Raw genomic sequence first — 19,423 nt, forward strand, 5'->3', positions numbered from 1 at the left:
GAAGCAAATGCAACTCAAGTGGCCCGGCACACGCTTAACCCGCTGCTGTCTCCCACCGGTCCTGCCTTGCGTGCCGTGCCGCAGACATGGCCCGGAGCTGCAACAGGAGCTGGTGCGGTAGCCGGAGCTGCAAGCTGGTGCTGCATGCCACACGAAATGCCATCGCAAATAGCGGAAATTCCTTGGCAAATATTTAGACCAACTCTTTTTAGTGACACGCGTTCAGGTTGAGGTCCAGCACAGGACAGCCCTAGCCCCGAAAGTATGCACCAAGCTTTAAAGCTTTTCTTATGCGCCGCCTTTGTCTTGTTCGTATTGTTGCCCTTCTTCGTCTTCCTTTGTTTTATTACCCCGTGTTCATGGGAGATGATATAACAGGCAGGGGATAATACGTGGGATAACTTTTCGGAGAACAGAATCAACCTTCCAGTCACTCCAACCAACTGTTCTTTAATAATTCCTTGGGGTGTGTTAACTTGGTAGTTGCTGACTAAATCTATGTACATATTTCCTGCAATCTACTGTAGCAATGCACATGATGGGTATCCTTTGGCTGCTATCCTCAAGTGCAGCACGTGTAGCCCTTCGATTCTCAGGCCATTCCTTTTTTTCTGGCTGTATTGTTGTTCTTTTCTGGACAGCCGGCATTTATGCCAGTTAAGTTGTTGGCCAGTTCGTGACTGCTGGCGGCCTTTATTTGCGCTTGCATTTTCACTTGTGCCTGTAAATAGCATTAAAAATAATTTTCCGGCTTAAAAACGCTCCACACGAACAGCAGAAAAGTTGGTGGAGCGGGAGCAGAGGGGCAGGAGAGCAGAAGGAGAAGCGCTGACAGCCGGACGGGCTTATGCACTTAATGAAATGTACACGGCAATTGTTACGGAGACGGAGAAAACGGAAGCGTAGCAGGAGACAGACCCGGAGCCGGAGCCGGAGCCGGAGATGGATGCCGGAGACCCAGATGAGATGGGGACAAAGATGCTGCGGCTTTTCCATGTTCGAGGTCGGGTTTTGCGTTTGCGTATGCGTTGTCTGGCCCATCAATTGGAGCCAACTTAAATTTCCTTTCGCCCATCGTTGCTGGCCAAATGGCAAGTTCGCATTAAAGGCTTTCCGCCATGCATTCCTTGGGTTAAGTGGGCTCCATGTTGTTTACCATTTTAAGTGTTTTTCGAGTTAAATGCATTTAAAAGCCTTGTCAAACGTATATGCAATTATTAAGCAACCAACTCGATATTCATTTTGCCATATTATGCCTCATATATTGGACTCGAATCCAAGGTTTTTGGGAAATATGCATCAGTGTTTGGTGTTTCCTTTGCCTACTACTTGCATATCTTGTGATAAATAACCCCTTTAACTTATTTCCATTCGCAAATTAATTCTATATTCATTTTGTTTACACATTTGAACTGACTTTGTTATACTTTTCTTTTACTTTTGTTGTCTTAAACCAAGGTCAATTTCCTACAGCAACATTTCTCAACTTTGTCAATTCAATTCCACACGGAAGTGTTCGCAAATAAATCTAATTGAAATCTATTCAATGATAACATTACCCCTATAAATATTCATGACACTCTCCGCACATCGCTCTACAATCCCTGGTCCTGGTTTGTGTTGTTCTTTCATTTGCAAATGAATTGGCCAAAGCTGAATAATAATAAAATTATATGGATGCATTAAACGTTTTGCATAATTATTTCAAATGATTTTCAGGTGTAATATCCCAGGCATTACCGTAAATGCCGGCAATCTGATTCCAGGAATCCGAGATGGCAATGCGAGGCAATGCGAGTAAATCAAAATGAATTTGCTTCAAAACAATGGCCCGACGATAGCGATTGGCCGGAAGGAAAACTCCACTGGGCTTCAGCCTGCCAAAACGAATTTTCAATTACAAAACAAAATGCCGAAATAAGTTATTAGACAAACTTTGGCCAAGTGGCATCGTTAGTGTCGTCTCCCTGTATCTGCCTATCTATCTATCTGGCTAATGGTAATTACAGGCAGGTCAAGGCGTAATTAAATATTCTGCCAGCCAAATGAACTTGGACGGGAAGTGCCTGCCAGTGGGCGTAGAGGTGGTCGTCTAATCATATCAGCATCACAACAATTAGCCCGTCACAAGGTATTTCTCCTGCTTCTCATCGACATAAGCCGCTTATTTGGGGGAGATTCTGAGCAAAAGCAAGACTTTTCCGTTGATGGGTTGAAAATATCCTAGAAAGGGGAACATCTCTAATGTGCGGGAGTGGTACAGTAAATACTTTTCCATGAACTATTTGAGTCATCATTGACTTACGTTCAACATCCATGGTTCAACGCTTGCTCTCAAAGCGCTGTCGGATGCGCTAACAGCACTGTAAACGGGTGCGCTAACTGCACTGTAAACGGGTGCCCCACTGGCTGTTAGCGGAGAGCGGCAGCTGACTGTTACGCTGGGCTGTTAACAGTGTTGCCGCCCCGCTAGCGCTGTTAGAATAATCAGAGAAAACTTCAAACTGATTTTACATACTGATGATTAATTTTTGAAAATAACAGAATAATTTAAACAAATCAAGCAAAGAGCCAAGCAATGATTGAAATTCTTTTAATCTTGGCTTGGGGCCGCGTCCTTCTTGTCCTTTTGCGGCATAACAGCCACGACAGAGGAACTTGGCACACGGACAGGCTTGCTACCCGAATATTCTTCGCGTCCGAACATCGAGGGCATGCTGCGCATGTAGCCGAGCGAGGCCAGGCGGAGGGCCTCTTGGGTGTCGACAGTGCGTGGGTTGTTGGCTTCGGCCGACAGCCGCTGATAGCAGGGGTGGCTGGGATCAAAGCCAGGCTCCGGCTCGATGATGTTCGAGCCGCCGTCCTCGGAAGCGGACTGGTTATGTGACAGTGTATGCGACAGGGTATGCGACAGGGTATGCGAGCTGTGTTCATCCAGCAGGGCGGTGTCCGACTGGGGGCAGGTTTCAGGGAAGCAAGAACTCTTCTCGGACTCGTAGCTCGGCTCTGAGGTGCTCATGTCAGCGAACTCCTCGGCAATGAGGCGACGGGCCAGCGGCACCGATAGATACTCCTTGCCGTAGTGCAGCTTGCGGCGACGCTCGAACTCCAGGCGGCGCACCTTCTCCTCCACGGACTCGGGGAAGTCTTCGTCAGCCGACGAGTCATCAGAGTCCTGCTCCATGCCAAAGGAAGGCGTCTCCGACTGTGAGGTGATGCGCAGCTTCTCTATCAACTCAGCTGTGTCCAGCTCCTTTGGCAAGTCATCCTCAAACACGAACGGGGTCTTCGGCTCATCAATGATCATGTGCCCGTAGTCCTTGCCCACGGGATGGAAGGTCTGCAGCACATTTAGCTCATCGAACTTGGCCGTCTTTTGGCCCGCTTGCTGCTGCACCCCGCTGCTGCCACCCTTCAGGATGCCCTTCACATCATCAGAGTTTATTGGATCCATGAGAACGTGTTTATATCGCTTGTAAAAATAAATTGTGTGAATAAATTGTGAACTTTATCCAAAAGTTAGACGTGTGTGTTGTTGATATTCTCTACGAATGATATTTACGAGTGACTAAAATAAGTTCTGAAAGATGGCAGGTTAAAAAGGTTGCTCTTTTCTCAACATTTTGGGAATTAATAAATTGCCATTCCCGAGTGGAACTGCTTTCCCATGGGAGTCCATCCCCTGCACATTAAATTTTAAAAATTAAAAACCGATTCGCTCTTGCCTGCACCACTAAACAGATAACAGCAAATCCCCAATGCATGGCACAAAAGAAGACAGAATCACTTTCAAATTGCCAAGGACTCGTCGTTGCTTTATTGCAGTCTCTGCATAATCCTTGTTGTTTGGCTAGAGGATGTCAAGCACGCCGTGTACTCTCATCCTCGATGCTTCATACTCCATGAGCTGTTTGCAATCGCAGCCATCAGACCACAAAGTAAACTCATTTTGACGTGTCCTGACTGGGGGATGGGCATATGGATGGCAAAGAAGATCCAATCGGTGAAGAGGAGTCCCGGGCATATTGGAGCGGAGTGGAGTCAGAGCAACGCTTCATTATTGATGCTCTGAACCGGAGTTTTTGTTATTGATGTAAACATATTCATCACAAACATGCTACCTCTGACAGCGGAAGAGAGCGGGGCGAGTGGGCCAGTGGGAGCTGCGTTGCAGTTGCAGTTGCAGTTCGGTCTGTGGCAGCTGCCACTTCAAAACACTTCACTGCACACAACTTTTTTACCCGCTGCCTTTGCACAAACGTTGCCGCGCCTGACTGCCACGGAAAGAGGACGGGGACGAAACGGGATCGGAGTGCATGTATTGCGAATTGATTGCAGCACATTATTTCACAATTTTGCCAGCAAATAAACAAGCCTTTTGGCACAGACTGTTCATGCGAGCCCATGCACTGGAAAGAACGTTAGATAAGTTTATGAAAATATTTGAATAAATTAGCAGATAAATCACTCAAACGAAATGGCTGACTCTTGGTTGGTTGGGGACTAAAAAAGTTTTCTTTTTTCAAAGATCTTCAGTTAATTCAATCAAATTAGCATTTCTTTATGCAGTCATATACCTAAACTATCTTTAGCCCTGTCTAGCCCTGTTCTCTCAGTGTACATGAGCATCCCAGTGATTCCGGCATGCATATGACGAGCGGCGGCTGCTTATAAGCTCGGTCGATGCGACAAAACAGCACCATAAAAGTGACGATGACGACGAGTTCTTGTGGAGGGTGATGATGATGATGATGATGATGCTGGTGATGCTGGTGATGATGATGATGATGATAGGAGGATGAGATCGATGCCAGAAAACAGTCAACAACTGTTTCGGTAGTCGGAGTTCCGTTCCTGTATCGCAGCCATGTTTGATTGCCTGCCTACGACGATGCAGTGCGGAGCAGCCGGGATGTTGATGCGGCTACAAATTTCTCCTTCGATTTACGGAATTGCCGTTTGCCCGATTGCATTTCTTATGGGGAACCCAGACTCAGGACGCGGCTCTGGCTCTGGTTCCAGCTTCAGCTTCGGCAGCATCAATTGCAACAATGTGCAGCGGGCAGGCAGGATGTGTGCAATGCGTTTCTCTGTGTGTCTGCTACATACGTGCTTCATATGCGCATAAGTAACAGCTGTGAGGTGAGTGAATTGAGGAAGAGAATGGGTGGGAAATGCGATGCAGAGAGCAGGGAGCACGGAGCAGGGCGCTTCCTTGCCCGGGGAACACATATCAACAGGATTTTATGGCAAAATCATAAATTTCTCTTGATTCTTTCGGCTCTCGTCTTCCGCTATGCTGTGTAGCATCCGTTTCCGTAAGAAGTTGCACCACCTCCCGCTCCAATGAGTGGGGGTGTGGCACACATGGTGGGGGGGGGAACAGTTGAAGCGCTGCTGATGGATATTTCTCTTAAGCGGAAAATTTGTATTTATTTCTTCGACCAACTCTCTGGCAGACGTACTTACTATGGCCCTGGGAATGAATGAATGAATCAGAAGAGACCGCTTGAGGGATCATTAATGCAAAGTACAGTAAATTATCCACAGGCGGATTTGATTGTAAGGTGGAAAATTCTTATGTCGATTTGGTTGTACCAGAGGTTTCATTGGGTTTCCTTCCCCGCAGAGCCTTCCCATTGCAGAAAAGTTTCACCTTGGAAGTCCTTCCACGAAAGCCTTCACTGTATTCCAATTCAAATTGGAATGGCAAACGGTTATGCATATTTATTAAAAAACTGTCTGCTGCGATTAAAAGCCAATCAGACCAATTGCAAATTCCTTTTATTGGAGCCGGCTGCTTGCCTACGAGGCGCCGCCACCCCACCCGCACTATCGCTTTCCCATCGCTTGCTCCGCCCACTGTACTCCCACTGTACAGGCTGTAGTTTATAAATATTTAAAATTTAATTTTTGCAATACCACAGACACACACACACACACACACAGAGAGAGAGAGCACGGGGGGATATGCTTGATGTTGGTTTGCAGTTTGTTGGTTTTTTTTTGTATACCGCCCCTCCGTTTTCTCTCTCTTTCTTGGCAGTAAGATTAAAGCGAAGGTTCTCTTTCTCTCTTTCGTTATTTTGTAGCCGTGAAATGGATATTAATACTTGGGAAAGAGCTTTGCAGTATATCATTTTCGATGCTGCATATTTTGGTTATATTTTCTTGATCGATCCCATTTTCTAACCTCTCTTGCGTTGCACCGATTAGTTCACAGTTCTCACCGTGCAGTTTAATTTGCTTATATGCTAGGGTATCAAAAGCTGCGGATCCCAAAAAGCTTACATCCCCTATCCTCCACCTTAGTGCATCACCAGCTCCCTGTGTGTGCCGTTGCTTTGCTGCCTTTGCCTGCACTGCAATCGAAGCGTGAAACGTTCCAAAAGGCAAACACGTTGAGCGCAAATGTACCGCGTTTCCTTTTTGGCTTTGCACTGCCACCCATCCGCTGTTCCCGTTAGTCTCTATCTGCTTCTGCACCCCACGTGCTTTACCTTTACCCGCCCCCCAACAAACCACTAGCCAAAACCGAAACCAATACCAGGATCACCTGGAAGCCTGTTGTGTGTTTCTGTGTGTGTGTGTGCCCGCGTGGGAGTGTGTGTTGGCAGTTAGCTAGCGCTTGACAGCTTGGCAAACAGTTAAATAAAGTTGGCAGCCGTCCTGCTGCTTCGATTCGTCTCCTACACACTCCTTCCCCTCTATGATACTTGCACACCTCGTTGGGTGTTTGTGTGGGTGTTTGATTATTATACCCTACATTATACTACGATATGTAAGTTAGAGAATCTTTCATTTGCTTCGAGTTTTTATTTATTGCAATTTTAAAGATTTTCCTTTAAAAGGGTGCGCGTAATGGAGGGGCTTGCATCACCTTTAATTAAATTCTCTTCTTTGCTTAATTCTCCTCAAAACTACATACACACATTGCGATTAAGAAAGGTTTTCAAAGGGCGATACCTCTGTTCCTGTTACACATAATTTATATTCAAATACTTATCAACTGTTAGTGTATTTTTCACAGAAACTTTCTCGCTCCATACAAATCCAATAACATATCGTCAAATCGCTCTGAAGCATTGACATTTACTTCCCCGAGTCCACGTATTTACCTCTTCCCAGCTAATTTAATTAGATTTTCGCCAATTTGTACCCGTTTTATGCTGCAGTTGTTGTTGTTGACATGGAAGGCACTTGCAGCTAAACGGAAATTCAATTAAAATGGAGTAAACAACCGCAGAGCAGCTGACAGCGTTTGACGGAGTATATTGCAAAAATTTTAATTGAGTTAGCTGGTTCATAAAACACAACAAAAAAATTGAAAAATCCAAACGTGCTTTACTGTGCCACCAATTTTTCCCATGCCACCCGTTAACTTTGCTCTTTGAAGGATTGGTTGACTGGCTTCGGGATCTACATATAGAGATTTATAAAGTCTATAATACTGGTATAAGTATATACTATGAATTACCGTATTTTCAGACTATTCTGCCATGGCTCTCAATTAAAACTTTTATAACCCACCGCTTAAACCTCTAATTTGTTATATTTTCACATTTTCAGACCAGATCCATGAGTAATTCCTTAATATTTCATCACCTTTTTGTGGCGCAGCAGCTGTTGACAATATTGCTGCAGCTTGGACTTGGACTGCTCTTTCCACTGCTCCCTTCGCTGCTCATTCCACAGTTTGCTGCAGTGTTTCTCTAGAACACTTAATTATTAGCAAATTCTCGGTGGAATTACCATTTCATGACAATGACACAATGGAGCAGCTAATGAATATGAATTACATGGGCTCCCTTCGCTGCACCGCCAACTGTTTGTCCATGTAGCAAACACAAAGACAACGGACAAACAAACACAAACACGAACAAACAACAAGCAGAGAACACAGCAAACAAACACTGAGCTGATTGTGCGGCAGACAAGGACAAAGATGTTGATACACTTAAGCCTCGCTTACACGATATGTTTTTAACCGACGGAATGGTAGCTACTGTTGGCGTTTGCAACTGGTAGCTGTGGCTCCCTGATGGAAGGAAACAATTGCATAAATCTTGCAGAAAATTGTTAATCTTGAATAAGTTAATACATTTTCACAGATTTTACTTCAGCCATCGAATTTACCGGCGGAAAACGGTTGGTAAAACAATAAGTTAAGAGAGACACAACGAGAAAGAGAGATTTCTGTGTAAGTAAACCCACTTAAGTGAGGCAGCGAAACTTATGCGACAAAGTTTCAACAGTTATTGTTGTTGGTGGCACAGTCTACTGTCTTTTCGTATAAACTTGTTGGTAGTTGTACTTGTTCGAGTACATACTCAAGTCTACTCTATGTTTTTTTTTTTCTTCTCCACACTCTCCCCTCTGCCTCTCTTTCATTGCACTGCCCTCGAACCAAAAACAAACTTCACGAAGCAAAACTCACATAAATTACGCGCGCACAAGCAAAAGTCACCAAATGTCAAATGCAGCAAAAGGGAAAAACAAAAAAAAACAAAAGTACACTCAAACACACACACAGGCAAAAACTAAAACCTAAATTGCAGCAAAAGCATTGAAGGCAAGGGAAACAACAAAAATGCAAGGCAGTTTACTTCAGATACCCTTCCCAGTTGGAGCTGCAAGAGGAGCATCTACCATATGGGGAAACTGTTTGTCAATGTATTTCATCGGCTTCCTATACAAATTTCAATTAGTGTTACGTTTTTTAGTGCCCACCAAAACGGAAGTTTTCATATCAGAAAATAATTGTTTGTAAGTTATTCCTTAACTCCTGTTAATTTAATGTATAACAAACCTATCAGTAAATCCCTTATATGCTCTTTCCGAAGAGTATACATAAACCAACAAAAAATATCACATTGCCAGTGCCCCTCAGCGTTGAGTCATCGTCGTCATCATCATCATTGGCCAAAGGTCCAGGGCGAACTTTACGCAAAAGGAAATGCGGCCAATTTGTAGATGCTGCTCTGCTGCTGCTCCTCTCTGGCTGCTCCACTGCTTTGGTGCACTACAAATGGGAGCAGAGAGAAAAAGAGAGAGAGAGAGCGCGAGGCAGAGAGAGAAGGGACAGTTATTCCCACGCACTACCTCCCTCCCTAGCATCTACTGTCACCGCTTCGCCCCACGGTCTGTTCGCCACACTGCGATACGGGCGCGTGTCGCGCGGCCTTCAAAACTGACAGTCGCCGTGGGCGCAGCAAAAGGGAATAGAACACCAACAAACCAGAATGAAGGCACGAAGTAGGAAGAGCAAAACCGAACAAAAAGAACAAAGAATCATAGCGCAAAAAAAACCGTTAACCATGATTTATGACTCAGCGGCATACACAATGGCACTCTCTCGCTCTCTCTGGATTTTGCTCTGAATGTACAGCTATTTGAGGAACTTTTTGCATTGTTTTGCCAATTCAATTATTGAAAATATTTTTGGGTTTAGCACTAGGATTATGAAACAGCAACAGCATCGAGAATGCAGAAAAGAATTGCATTTACAAACAAAATATTGTATTTAAGTGTGTTGAATTATAATGTAATTTTGATATGGGAATATTAAATATTAAACGCTTTATTCTCATATTATTTGCTGATTTAGTAATAGTTTTTAGATGGTGCTTAGTTTTTTTAAGCAATTATAATAGTTTAAGCACTGGTAAAATATTCAATGGGTTCCTGAAATGCTGAAATGTTTTGGTAGTTCAGTAGATTGAGCTACCACACTCGGTTCGTGGATTTTAATATATTATTTAGATCCCCAACTCCTTTCTCATATTTTTTTAAATATCTTTATTCCCTTGAAACTCTCACTATTTAGCCCCTATTACGATTCTTTATCCATGTACATTAAGAAATTTTTGAATCCTTAACTGATAAAGGTGCAGGAACACTATCCATTTGCCATCGAAACTAAAATCGAAAATTTGATTGAAAATGACGAAAGCGAGCGCAAAAGCTGCCTCGATGGTCCGGCCAACGCACTCCTCTGAATCCTTCTCAGATGCCTATTTTTTGGCTTGTGTAATGAACACGAAAGGAGACGAGGGGAGTACGTCGGGGGTGGACAATGGGGTACGGTCGACAATGGGGCACGGGCCTGGAGAAAATGAAAAATCATGCAAATGAGTTTAGAAGCAAAATGTCTGACTGGCCAAAGGAAAACAAGAAAGACGCAGGGCTGAAGGGGCTAGATATGCATTCTGCATATTCAGCGTCCCTTGATTTCACTTCCCAGCAGCCTATCTGTGCCAGTCCTTTCTCCGAAATAATGGTCACGAAATGAAAACGAATTAGACCAATTCACTGCCACGAACCAGACAACGCGTCTGCCTCCAACACAAGGGGATCAAAGTGAAGCAAGAACGCCAACGACAAATCTCAAAGGAATTGTCGACAGAAGTTTCGAATACCCTTGGTACTTGTACTGATGAAATCTGTTTTATAGAGGGTATGTAAGTAGCCCAAGGTATGATCTTCGAACTGCAGGAGTTCCTCAAGAGCTCCTCCCAAGAGTTCCTTTCCTTATACATAGGTCCCCTGGATTGCTTTCTAAAAATAGTCCAGGCTAAATTACAGCTTGATACATATACATACAAGTGGTGGAATAATTTGCATAGTAACACGTACAGGGATTACAGAAAGATCGTTTATTTGATGGGTTCACAAATGCCAAGTTCTGATCAAAATTACCATACCCTCTGCAGAGGTGGAAAGTCCAAACAGAAGGAGTGAAAGGAAAAAGGGCAAAAGTAACGTAAAGTGAAAGAGGATGCGGATAAAAACCAAATGGACCCGTAGCATCCGTCCAGTGCCAATGATGACGAGGACGAAGAGCTGGATGCCGAATGCGTTGCATCTGGGCGTGAAAATGCAATTTACTTACCCCGAAACGGAGCATCAGCTAACTGAGGGATAGTGGAGGTAGTTAAGGTTCTGTCTGGCTGACTGACAGACAGACGGACAGTCTGGTTGGTTGCATGACTGACGGACTCACGGACGGACTGCAACCACTGCTGGAGATGGCCGAATATCAACAGTTTTTTCGGTAGTCAAACAGCAGCCTCGAGCGGACTCTAGTCTTTGGTTTGCGTGTATCTCTGTAGCGCTCTCTCTCTCTCTCTTGGAGGCAAGTTCAACAAAAAGCTGGCCACAACAATTGTAATTAAAACCAACGCTAAGCCAAAACAGATAAATATCTTGCTAGGGACAACAACTGCTTTGTGCATCTATCTGTATATATGCAAACAGTGCGTTTCATTATGGCAGAAGAGCTGGAAGTGGAAAAACTAAACGGAGTTGCTGCTGGTTTATTTATGCCAATTAAAACAGGTTTAGGCTACAATCTTCAATTCTCTCCCCTTTCAATATCAGCCATCGTTTGTCACTTATGAGACGCACTGTCTGTAAGCAACTGTTTAAGAACAGGGGGGAAAAAAAAGTTAAAAAGTAAAACAAAACCCGAGTTTGAGGACGAGCGGTTGGATGAAACTTTTACTTTTTTTTCCTTATTGTGGCGGGTGCACAGCTTTTGTCTGGCGAAAGAGCAAACAAGCCCCTCTTATACCAGAACCCCATTTCGTGCTCGGTAACCTTATGGAATGACCATCCAGGGAGCTGCCATAATACAATTTATACGACAACACTTTAGTGCAAAGTTTATGCGCAATGTTTACAACGTGCCATAAAAGCCGGACAATGCATGGGAGCTGTACACTGAGGTGGGATAAGAGCTGTGTGGGGGTTAGTTGGGTGCGTAACAAGTGCAGTTCATATCCTGGACATAAGTAGAACGATCCAGGATCAGAGTTCATTGGCCATCTACGTATACATCGGCACCCGTTCGTTCCCCTGACAGTCTCCTGTTGTCCGTTGTTTGTCGCCTGAAATTGGCAGCTACTAAAAATGAAGTAATAAACTAACTTGAACATGATCCGGATTTTTGCGGCTAAATACGGTTATGGCTTATGGGTTATGGCCAACTCCAAAACAAATGTGCAGACTTAACAACTCGCGCTCAGACGCTTTTAATGCCCTGACAAGTGGGTTTTGTCCCTGTCCCTGTCCCTTTCCCTGTCGCTGTGTGTGCTGTGAATTAAACTCCGTCTGGGGATTATTTAAGCGTATAGTCCGAACTGAAGGGAACTGATTTTCAGTCTAGCCAAATGTTAGACATGACATAAAAAATATACAAAAAGTTTCGAGAGGATTATGAGCTTAATAATTATATGTATGTACCATGAAGGTCACACACGCACATGATGTTTAGTAGCTTTTTTGGTGGTTAAAGGTTTATTACTTGCAGGTTTGCTTATTGGTTTGCCTCTCGCAGCAGTGGATTGTGCGAATAAGAGAAGAGTAGCTTCATCTGAGTCAGCTCTAAACTTTCTCGAGATCTGCTCTTTAGATAAGAATATCAATTTACTTTGATAGACGAGTCCGTTCTCTCCCCCACTTCGAAAGACACACACACAAACACAGAAACCCCAAACTAATTGAGATGACAAACGCCAAACACATCGTTCAGTCACTCACTCAGTCAGTCAGTGCAGCCAGTTAGAAATTGCTTTTCTCTGCTTTTTCCATTTCTTTCCATTCTGCTTTTGCCGCCACAGCCCTTGCTTGACTTTTCGCTGGTTGTCTTTGCGCAATTTTAGCTCAAGGATTTTGGGGTTTATTTTTGGGTATTCTGTGCTTATACTCTGACTGAGGGTAATGGCATTTTTACGTAAATATTGGAATGGCAATTTTTTAGCTGCAATACTTGGATATTTTATACCATTTAAATACTTGTTTGTTTCTGAAAAAATTCTATTCTGCAAGGGTATCAAATGCTTCGACCCGCTAGCCGTGCCTTCACTTTTTGGTTTTTTTTTTTCTGTGGTTTTCGTGAAAAGTTCTTGAACGGAAATGGACTTGGTGTGGGTGGAGAGGTGCCAGGATGGTAGCGGACACTGAAACTCATCGCGAGTGACTCGATTTCCACTTGAGTAAACATTAACGTGCCGGACGCTCCATTGAAATTCAAGCGAGCAATTCATTTCCACTTAATTTTCAACGCTTTTTCTCGAACATTTTTTTCATTCCTTTCTCCATTTTCCGTGCCTCTTTTCCTGTGTGCCATTCTTTTGGTTTTGAGCGGCTGCCTGATTTTTGTCATTTCCCTTTTGGCGCAGCTGTCGTTGTTTTTGTATTTTGGTGCTAAAGTTTTTCCTTCGCTTTTTTTTATTTGACGGGAATGTGTCGCAAATTAGTCCAAAGTGTCTCCTCCAACGCAAATTTATGAAAGCCCAGCACCCACTTGTAATTTGTGGCACTTTGAGTGGCCAAATTGAAATCAATTAAGTGCGGTCCGGCACGTGTCCATCTTTAGATTTGATTAGCTCCCGCCTCTGTTTGGGGGTTCAGTTTCGATTAAAATTGATGGGATTCGAACCGAAACGAAACGGAACGGCGCGTACCGAGAACTGTTTTACCACATTTCGGCTTGGCCTGAGTAAGTAACATAAATTTCCTTGCCACAATTAAGAGTGCCCTCTAGGGCGGAGTTTATCGATTTGTTTGTTTGGCTTAGTGATTACGCGACACTGAATTATTATCCACAAGAGTGATCCGCGGCATCTGCCAGACTCGTCTCGTTTATTAAACTGTTTTCCCATTTCATTTCCCTCAGTCAGTTGTGAGGCGACAAATAGCTAATTAGATTTCTGCTTCGTTTTCGGCGCCCAGGGCTGTCCTCCCCACCTTCAGTTTAATTGTCACCTACCTGGCCGAGCAAATTGATTAAGTGAATGAAATTAGCAAGAGAGTTGGATCGAGAGGTTTGCCGCGTCCCATTTTCCCGGTTTGCTTTGCTTAAATTTGGTACATTTTTGGGTAATAATTAGCTTTTGGTTGCATTTATTGTTGGTGAAAGGAATGATTTAAGTTGATTAAATAGTTCGTTAGTCCCAACTTAAGAGTAGCTACATAAGTGCAATAGGTGCATCCACCTTTTGTTTTATTAGTTGTTTAACCCGACAACAAAATGTGCACTCAATGCCCATACAAATGAATGGTTAACTTAATAATTTTTACAATATTATCCACTTTAAACCGCTACCTAATGATATTTCCATTAAACGTAATTATCTTTGAAGTAAACAATTGAGAGAAACAATTTTCACATAATATTTGGTCGAGGCCCCAACGAACTTTTGACCGCCTATGGTGTGAATGAAAGGGTGAAAGTGGCACAGTGGGCAGAATGGGAGAGGGGTGCAGGCACTGCCAGTACAGCCGGCACTCTAGAAATGTTGTGAATGGGCTCGAAAAACTTTTGATTTACTGTAGGTAAATGTTATTGTTGACTGCCACAGCTGCCGCACTGTTCACGGCCGGAGTTTCCACTGTTGCCTGCCACTGCCACTGCCACTGTTGTTGCTGCTGCTATTTAGGAAAAGTTTTCACAGCAAGTTGAGTTAATTTGTATCCACAACTCAATTGCAAAAGTTTAACCGAGCAAAAGATTTATAAAGTTTATATGCAATAACAAGTCAGAAAAGGCTTCAGCTATGGAGAAACAACACAGAGAGAGACTTCGGTCGCTCTAGTTTTGGATTTTGGGAATAATATTTGGGGGAGTGCGAGTTCCCGTAGCTATGCGAGTGGAAAACAATAAGCCAAAATGACTGGCGTGTCTTGTTGCCTGAATCAAGTGCAATAAGTTTTCCCAAAGAAAGGCATTTTCCCTATTCGGAAGCTGAGGGTGCAGAAGAAACAGTGGGATGGAAGGCTGCAGGCATTTGCAATCAGCTTTTGATAAGCAGCAAATGGCCAGTCAAATGATAACGATTCTACCCATCGATTGGAGCTACCAGAAGGAGCAGGGCCAGGACCAGGACCAGGACCGACATAATAACTGAACTCGGTTGGAAAAGCAAAAGGCATAAGCGGAAAAAAGACCAGTACACTACACTCGCTGCCGATTGACTTTTATGCCACTTACTGCAGTCGGAGAGGGAGCGGAGAGCGCAATAGACACACAAAAGACGCACAGAAGGCAAACGAGTGAGAGAGCGGGAGTGGGAGAGAGAGATGGCAGAAAGAGCGCACAAAATTAGTTTAGCCTGAGGCTAAAAAGTCAATTTTCATAACAATTTCTGACTCTCATAATGAAGCTTCGGTTTTTGTTGTTGATTTTACTGCCATGGCAGTGGCAGTGGGAGTAGCTGTGGCTGTGTCAGTGGCAGTGGCAGTCAAAGTGGCTTTGCCAGTCGGAAGAATAGCAGAAATATCTCTGGCTCCTGGAGCAAAGTTGCAGTTACAGCTACAGCTCAGATTTTGAGCATTTTGCTTTATGCATTGTTTCGTTTTGATGGATTTCCGCTACCTATTTTGGGAAAATATTTATTGAAGAAGATCTTAGAAAGGTTTCCATTTTCTTTACATCTCTGTAGGTTGAGGTTGAATACGTGAGGGGGGAACAAATGGAGCAGTTTGATTGATTTTGTTCACACTTTTCTGTGCAAGTGCATCCTTTCAGCAAAGGTTCCTCTTCATAAATCAATCAATTTATGTATCATTGCATGTACGTAGGTCTGTTTGCAGCTCAATTTGATCATATTACAAATATATTCATTCCAATTCGCAAAGCTTAAACCCGGATTTTATTTTCCACCAAATAGCCTCGTTCCTCATTTGGGTTCCTCCATTATTCAAATGCAATGGGCGGGGCCCTGAGCGTTTTTTGCTGATTTACGGTGCAGCTGCGACAAGGTTTTCTCTTTCCACTATTTACCTATTTTTTGTGCTGTTTTATTCTGTTTTTGTTGCAGTTCCTTTGCGATCATAAAATATGCATTTGCAGCATTATTAAAAATGGAGAAGCGCATTGTTGGTGTCTCTGTCTCTGCCTGTGCCTGTGCCTGCGCGTGTGTGTGTGGCATTGAAATTGGTGAGGAAAAGTTGTGCTGCCGTCGCACGCGGCATATGGGGTAATGTCAACTTTTGCATATGCATAAAAGATTTCGAAGCTGTGTTCGAAACTGTTGTTACTGTTGCTGTGTTGCTGCCAGTGTTTCATAATTCCCGCATAAATTCCGTTGACATTTTTTAATCTATGTCGAAAGTTTTACACTGAGCTGGGGAATAAATACTCATATATCCACGTACATAAAGATATATTTACATAGGAACAAACATACATAAGTATGTTTATATTTCAGCATTTACATAAATCCCAATTGCATTGCACTTTTCGTCGTTTCGCCTTGTACGAGTGCTTGTACCTCCCGACCATGTCTCAATGGCCAAATAAAATATCTTCGCTCTCTGTTCCACTCTACTCTGAAGATGCTCAGGTGGCTGCACTTTACTCCTGCCTGCCCTGTGTCTCACTCTCCTTTTGCCTCTCAAGATTCATAAAATGTGTATGAAGCGTGCAAAATGTTTTAAATTTATTACAATAAAACGACCTGGAGTCGCGTCGGAGTCCTGGTTCAGGTCCTGGCGTACGCAAATGCGACATAAAACGCTAAAAGATAAAGCAAACTGTGCAGGAGAATATGCGGCGTGCCCGACAGGTACAGCAAAACGAAGCTTTCAATACTCTAGCATTACAGATGTCCAATTGTGAGTATTCCCGCTCCATGGATAAGCTCTGCAATCGCCTTGAAAATGTTTTTACACCCTGCGAAAGGGTATAGGCAAGAACACAGGTATCTTGAGCGTATGCTGGAGCAGTGGATGAGGGGAGATTGCCATTCCGATTGGGTTTGGCCACTTTTTTATGCGCTCCTTAAAGTGCGTCACATAAAAATGAAGGAGCATGGAGGAATGTGTGCGAATGTTTGTGTGTGCACACAGTGCACAGGTGACCCCAGCCAGACTCGGAGCGACCTGCCCCCAGTGCTGTCTCATCCCTTCCCGTGTCCCATCCTATTTCGTCATGTCCTAAATGCATTGCGAATGACAAGAGCTGTGAGGGTGGTGTTGCAGCATGAAGCTTTTCCTGGAACAAGGTGCCACAAGCTGCCACATCTCGCTTTCTCTTCGTTTATGGGCCACAGGCAAAAGTGGATTGCGAGTGGAAGGGGAGTGCGTGTGTTTCTGTTTCTATCGTGTTTGTCGTTTCATTTCGCCTGTTTCCTCTGCGGCTGTTCATCAGTTGTGACTCTTCCTACTGCTGCTCCTCCTCCGCCTTCTGCTTTATAACAACAACCCACACTGGCCTCCCGTTTTTCAGCATCCCATCATGGGTCTTCATCTTTTCCCACCCACCTACCCCGTCAAACGCATTTATTACATTGCTTTTGAGCAATTTTTTTCCGGCCTTTTAACTGAAAAATTGGCACAGCGCATCGCCTGGCATGCAAAGCAGCCGTTTTCAGTTTTTCTTTTCTCTTCCCCTTCCCCTTCCCCTCTGTTTCCTGTTGCCCTCTTCCCACATATATTTCGTTCTTCACTGTTATTGTTGGCTTTCGGCTGCTGGTTCTCCCTCTCCCGGCTCCTGGCATTGTCAGTTGGCCTGGCCACGCGCGCTCTGACATGGCTCAGCGGCCCGTGGGGGCCGCCGGCAGTGATGTGGTCTACTTAGTAGCAGACCCCTGGAATGCCGCAAATCAGCTCAAATTTTTCCCACAATACACCCTGTAAGAGAAAAAGATTGATGGGACATGAAGAAAGCAAAAGCAAAGCAAGTTTAAGGCGCCCAAATAATTTAAGTTTCCTTGAAGTTACTCACTCTCAACATAAAAATCAAATTATCATTAACAAATCCTAACATAAATAAAGTAAATAAATAAATTATAAATAATATCGCATCACTTTCGCTATTCAAATTCTGTTTACATGCGTTTGACTTGAGAGAGAGAGAGAGAGCGAGAGAGCGCGAACTGTTAAACGGCGATCGATCGATCGATGCAGCTTAACGCTCTCCTCTCTTTGTTATAATCAACGGCAGTTTGTAGTCTATCCCTCTCCCTCTGTTGCGCTCTCTGCTAACTCCACGCATCTCTCGCTCTCTGTAGCTTAACAGCTGAACCCCAGAAAGCAGAGCGAGAAGCAGAGCCCAAAAGCAGAACGAAAGCTCAAGGTAACCACAGTCGCGTCCAAGATAAAACCCTTTGCGTTTCTTTCCTTCTTTTCTGCACTGTTATTTCCTTCATTCCAGGGCACTGCCAATGTTCATCATTGGGTGTGCGGCAGCAGGCCACTCACTTTCCCTCTTGAGTGCTCGCTGAAGTGTGTTGAAAATCAATTAATAGTTTGTCTTCCTCTTCAGAGTTGGGTTTTTAGAAGCAAGATTCACGCATGGCTACAGCATGTGTCAAGTGCAGTGCAAACACAAACTCCAATAGATGCCTGTCCCTGGTTAGAAATCAATTTTGGGATCCTTAACATCTATTTTCGACCCATCCACACACACACACACACACACACGCACACGCACAGCCCTGCCATTCCCACTTTGATAATGAGATCAAAACATCCAATACAGAGATAGTAGAGCTGATTTGGTTCAGGTTAAGTCAATATTTGGAGCCGGTCGACTGCCCTCGCAGCCACAGCTGACCACAACACACAATTTTTCATGCCGCATTGCCTGTGCCCGCTCCATGGCTGTGCCCCAAAATTTGGGTTAAGCTGGCGTCGAGCTGCACCCTGGCACAGCCCCCGCAGTGCGAACATGGTGCCAGCGGACATTGTTCTGTTGTTTGCCTTGGTTCACTGAGTAGCCGCAGAAATTTCATTAAGTCCTTCTCTTGCCAAGTGCAAATATTACAAAGGGAATGGAATGAGGCGAAAAGGAGGAGCGAACGGCGACAGCCAAACGGAATATGCAAAAGTGCAAGGGAACTCTGCTCGTTCGCGATATCTCTGGGGATGAGAGGGACAGAGAGAAAGAGTGAATAAGGGAAAGTTTTGTGGAGTGAAAACTCTTCATTCCACAAAGATTTTTCGAATGCAGAAGAAAACAAAGCAACAACAACTTCCGGACAGTTCAAGTTATGCCTCCCTTAGCCACAGCAAATTCTAATTAAATTTCAAAGGAAATTCTAACCAGAAATCCAGTTATTAAATGCTTATTAAATTGAAGCGTGAAAGCCTGCCAAACGATTGTAATTTGATTAGCGACACAAATAAGACAATTTCCATGGTTTCAATTGAATGCTGAATTATTCACGCGCTGCCTTTAAATCGAATCAGAGAGAGAAGAGAGAAGAGAGAAGGTAGAAGGTAGAGTTGACGCTCTGCCTGTGGCACGTTCCATAATGGCAAATCAATGAGGTGCTGCCTGCCGCATACAATGGCCGCCTTGATTATGACGATGGTATAACGATGATTACCCCAATTGTCCCTAAGCTGCTCCTACCCCTACTGCCGCAGTGCAGTCACGCCCCCTCTACACACACACACACATATGTATGTATACATA

The 19,423-nt window shown here is 44.0% G+C and overlaps 1 protein-coding gene across 1 annotated transcript; it reads right to left on the reverse strand.

The window, feature by feature from the left end:
* Positions 1–2,578: 2,578 nt before the first annotated feature.
* Positions 2,579–19,419, reverse strand: LOC117900706 (protein phosphatase inhibitor 2). The gene is made up of 2 exons (XM_034811162.1): positions 19,407–19,419; positions 2,579–3,545 (listed from the first exon to the last, which is right to left on the reverse strand). The coding sequence occupies exon 2, from the start codon at positions 3,452–3,454 to the stop codon at positions 2,594–2,596; it is 861 nt and encodes a 286-aa protein (XP_034667053.1). The 5' UTR covers positions 3,455–3,545; positions 19,407–19,419; the 3' UTR covers positions 2,579–2,593.
* Positions 19,420–19,423: the final 4 nt, after the last annotated feature.

This window comes from Drosophila subobscura, chromosome U, assembly GCF_008121235.1.
Source record: "Drosophila subobscura isolate 14011-0131.10 chromosome U, UCBerk_Dsub_1.0, whole genome shotgun sequence".
Classification (NCBI taxonomy): Eukaryota; Metazoa; Arthropoda; class Insecta; order Diptera; family Drosophilidae; genus Drosophila; species Drosophila subobscura.

Coding starts and splice junctions, on each gene's coding strand:
- LOC117900706 (XM_034811162.1), bottom strand. CDS start 3,454: ATGGATCCAATAAACTCTGATGATGTGAAGGGCATCCTGAAGGGTGGC.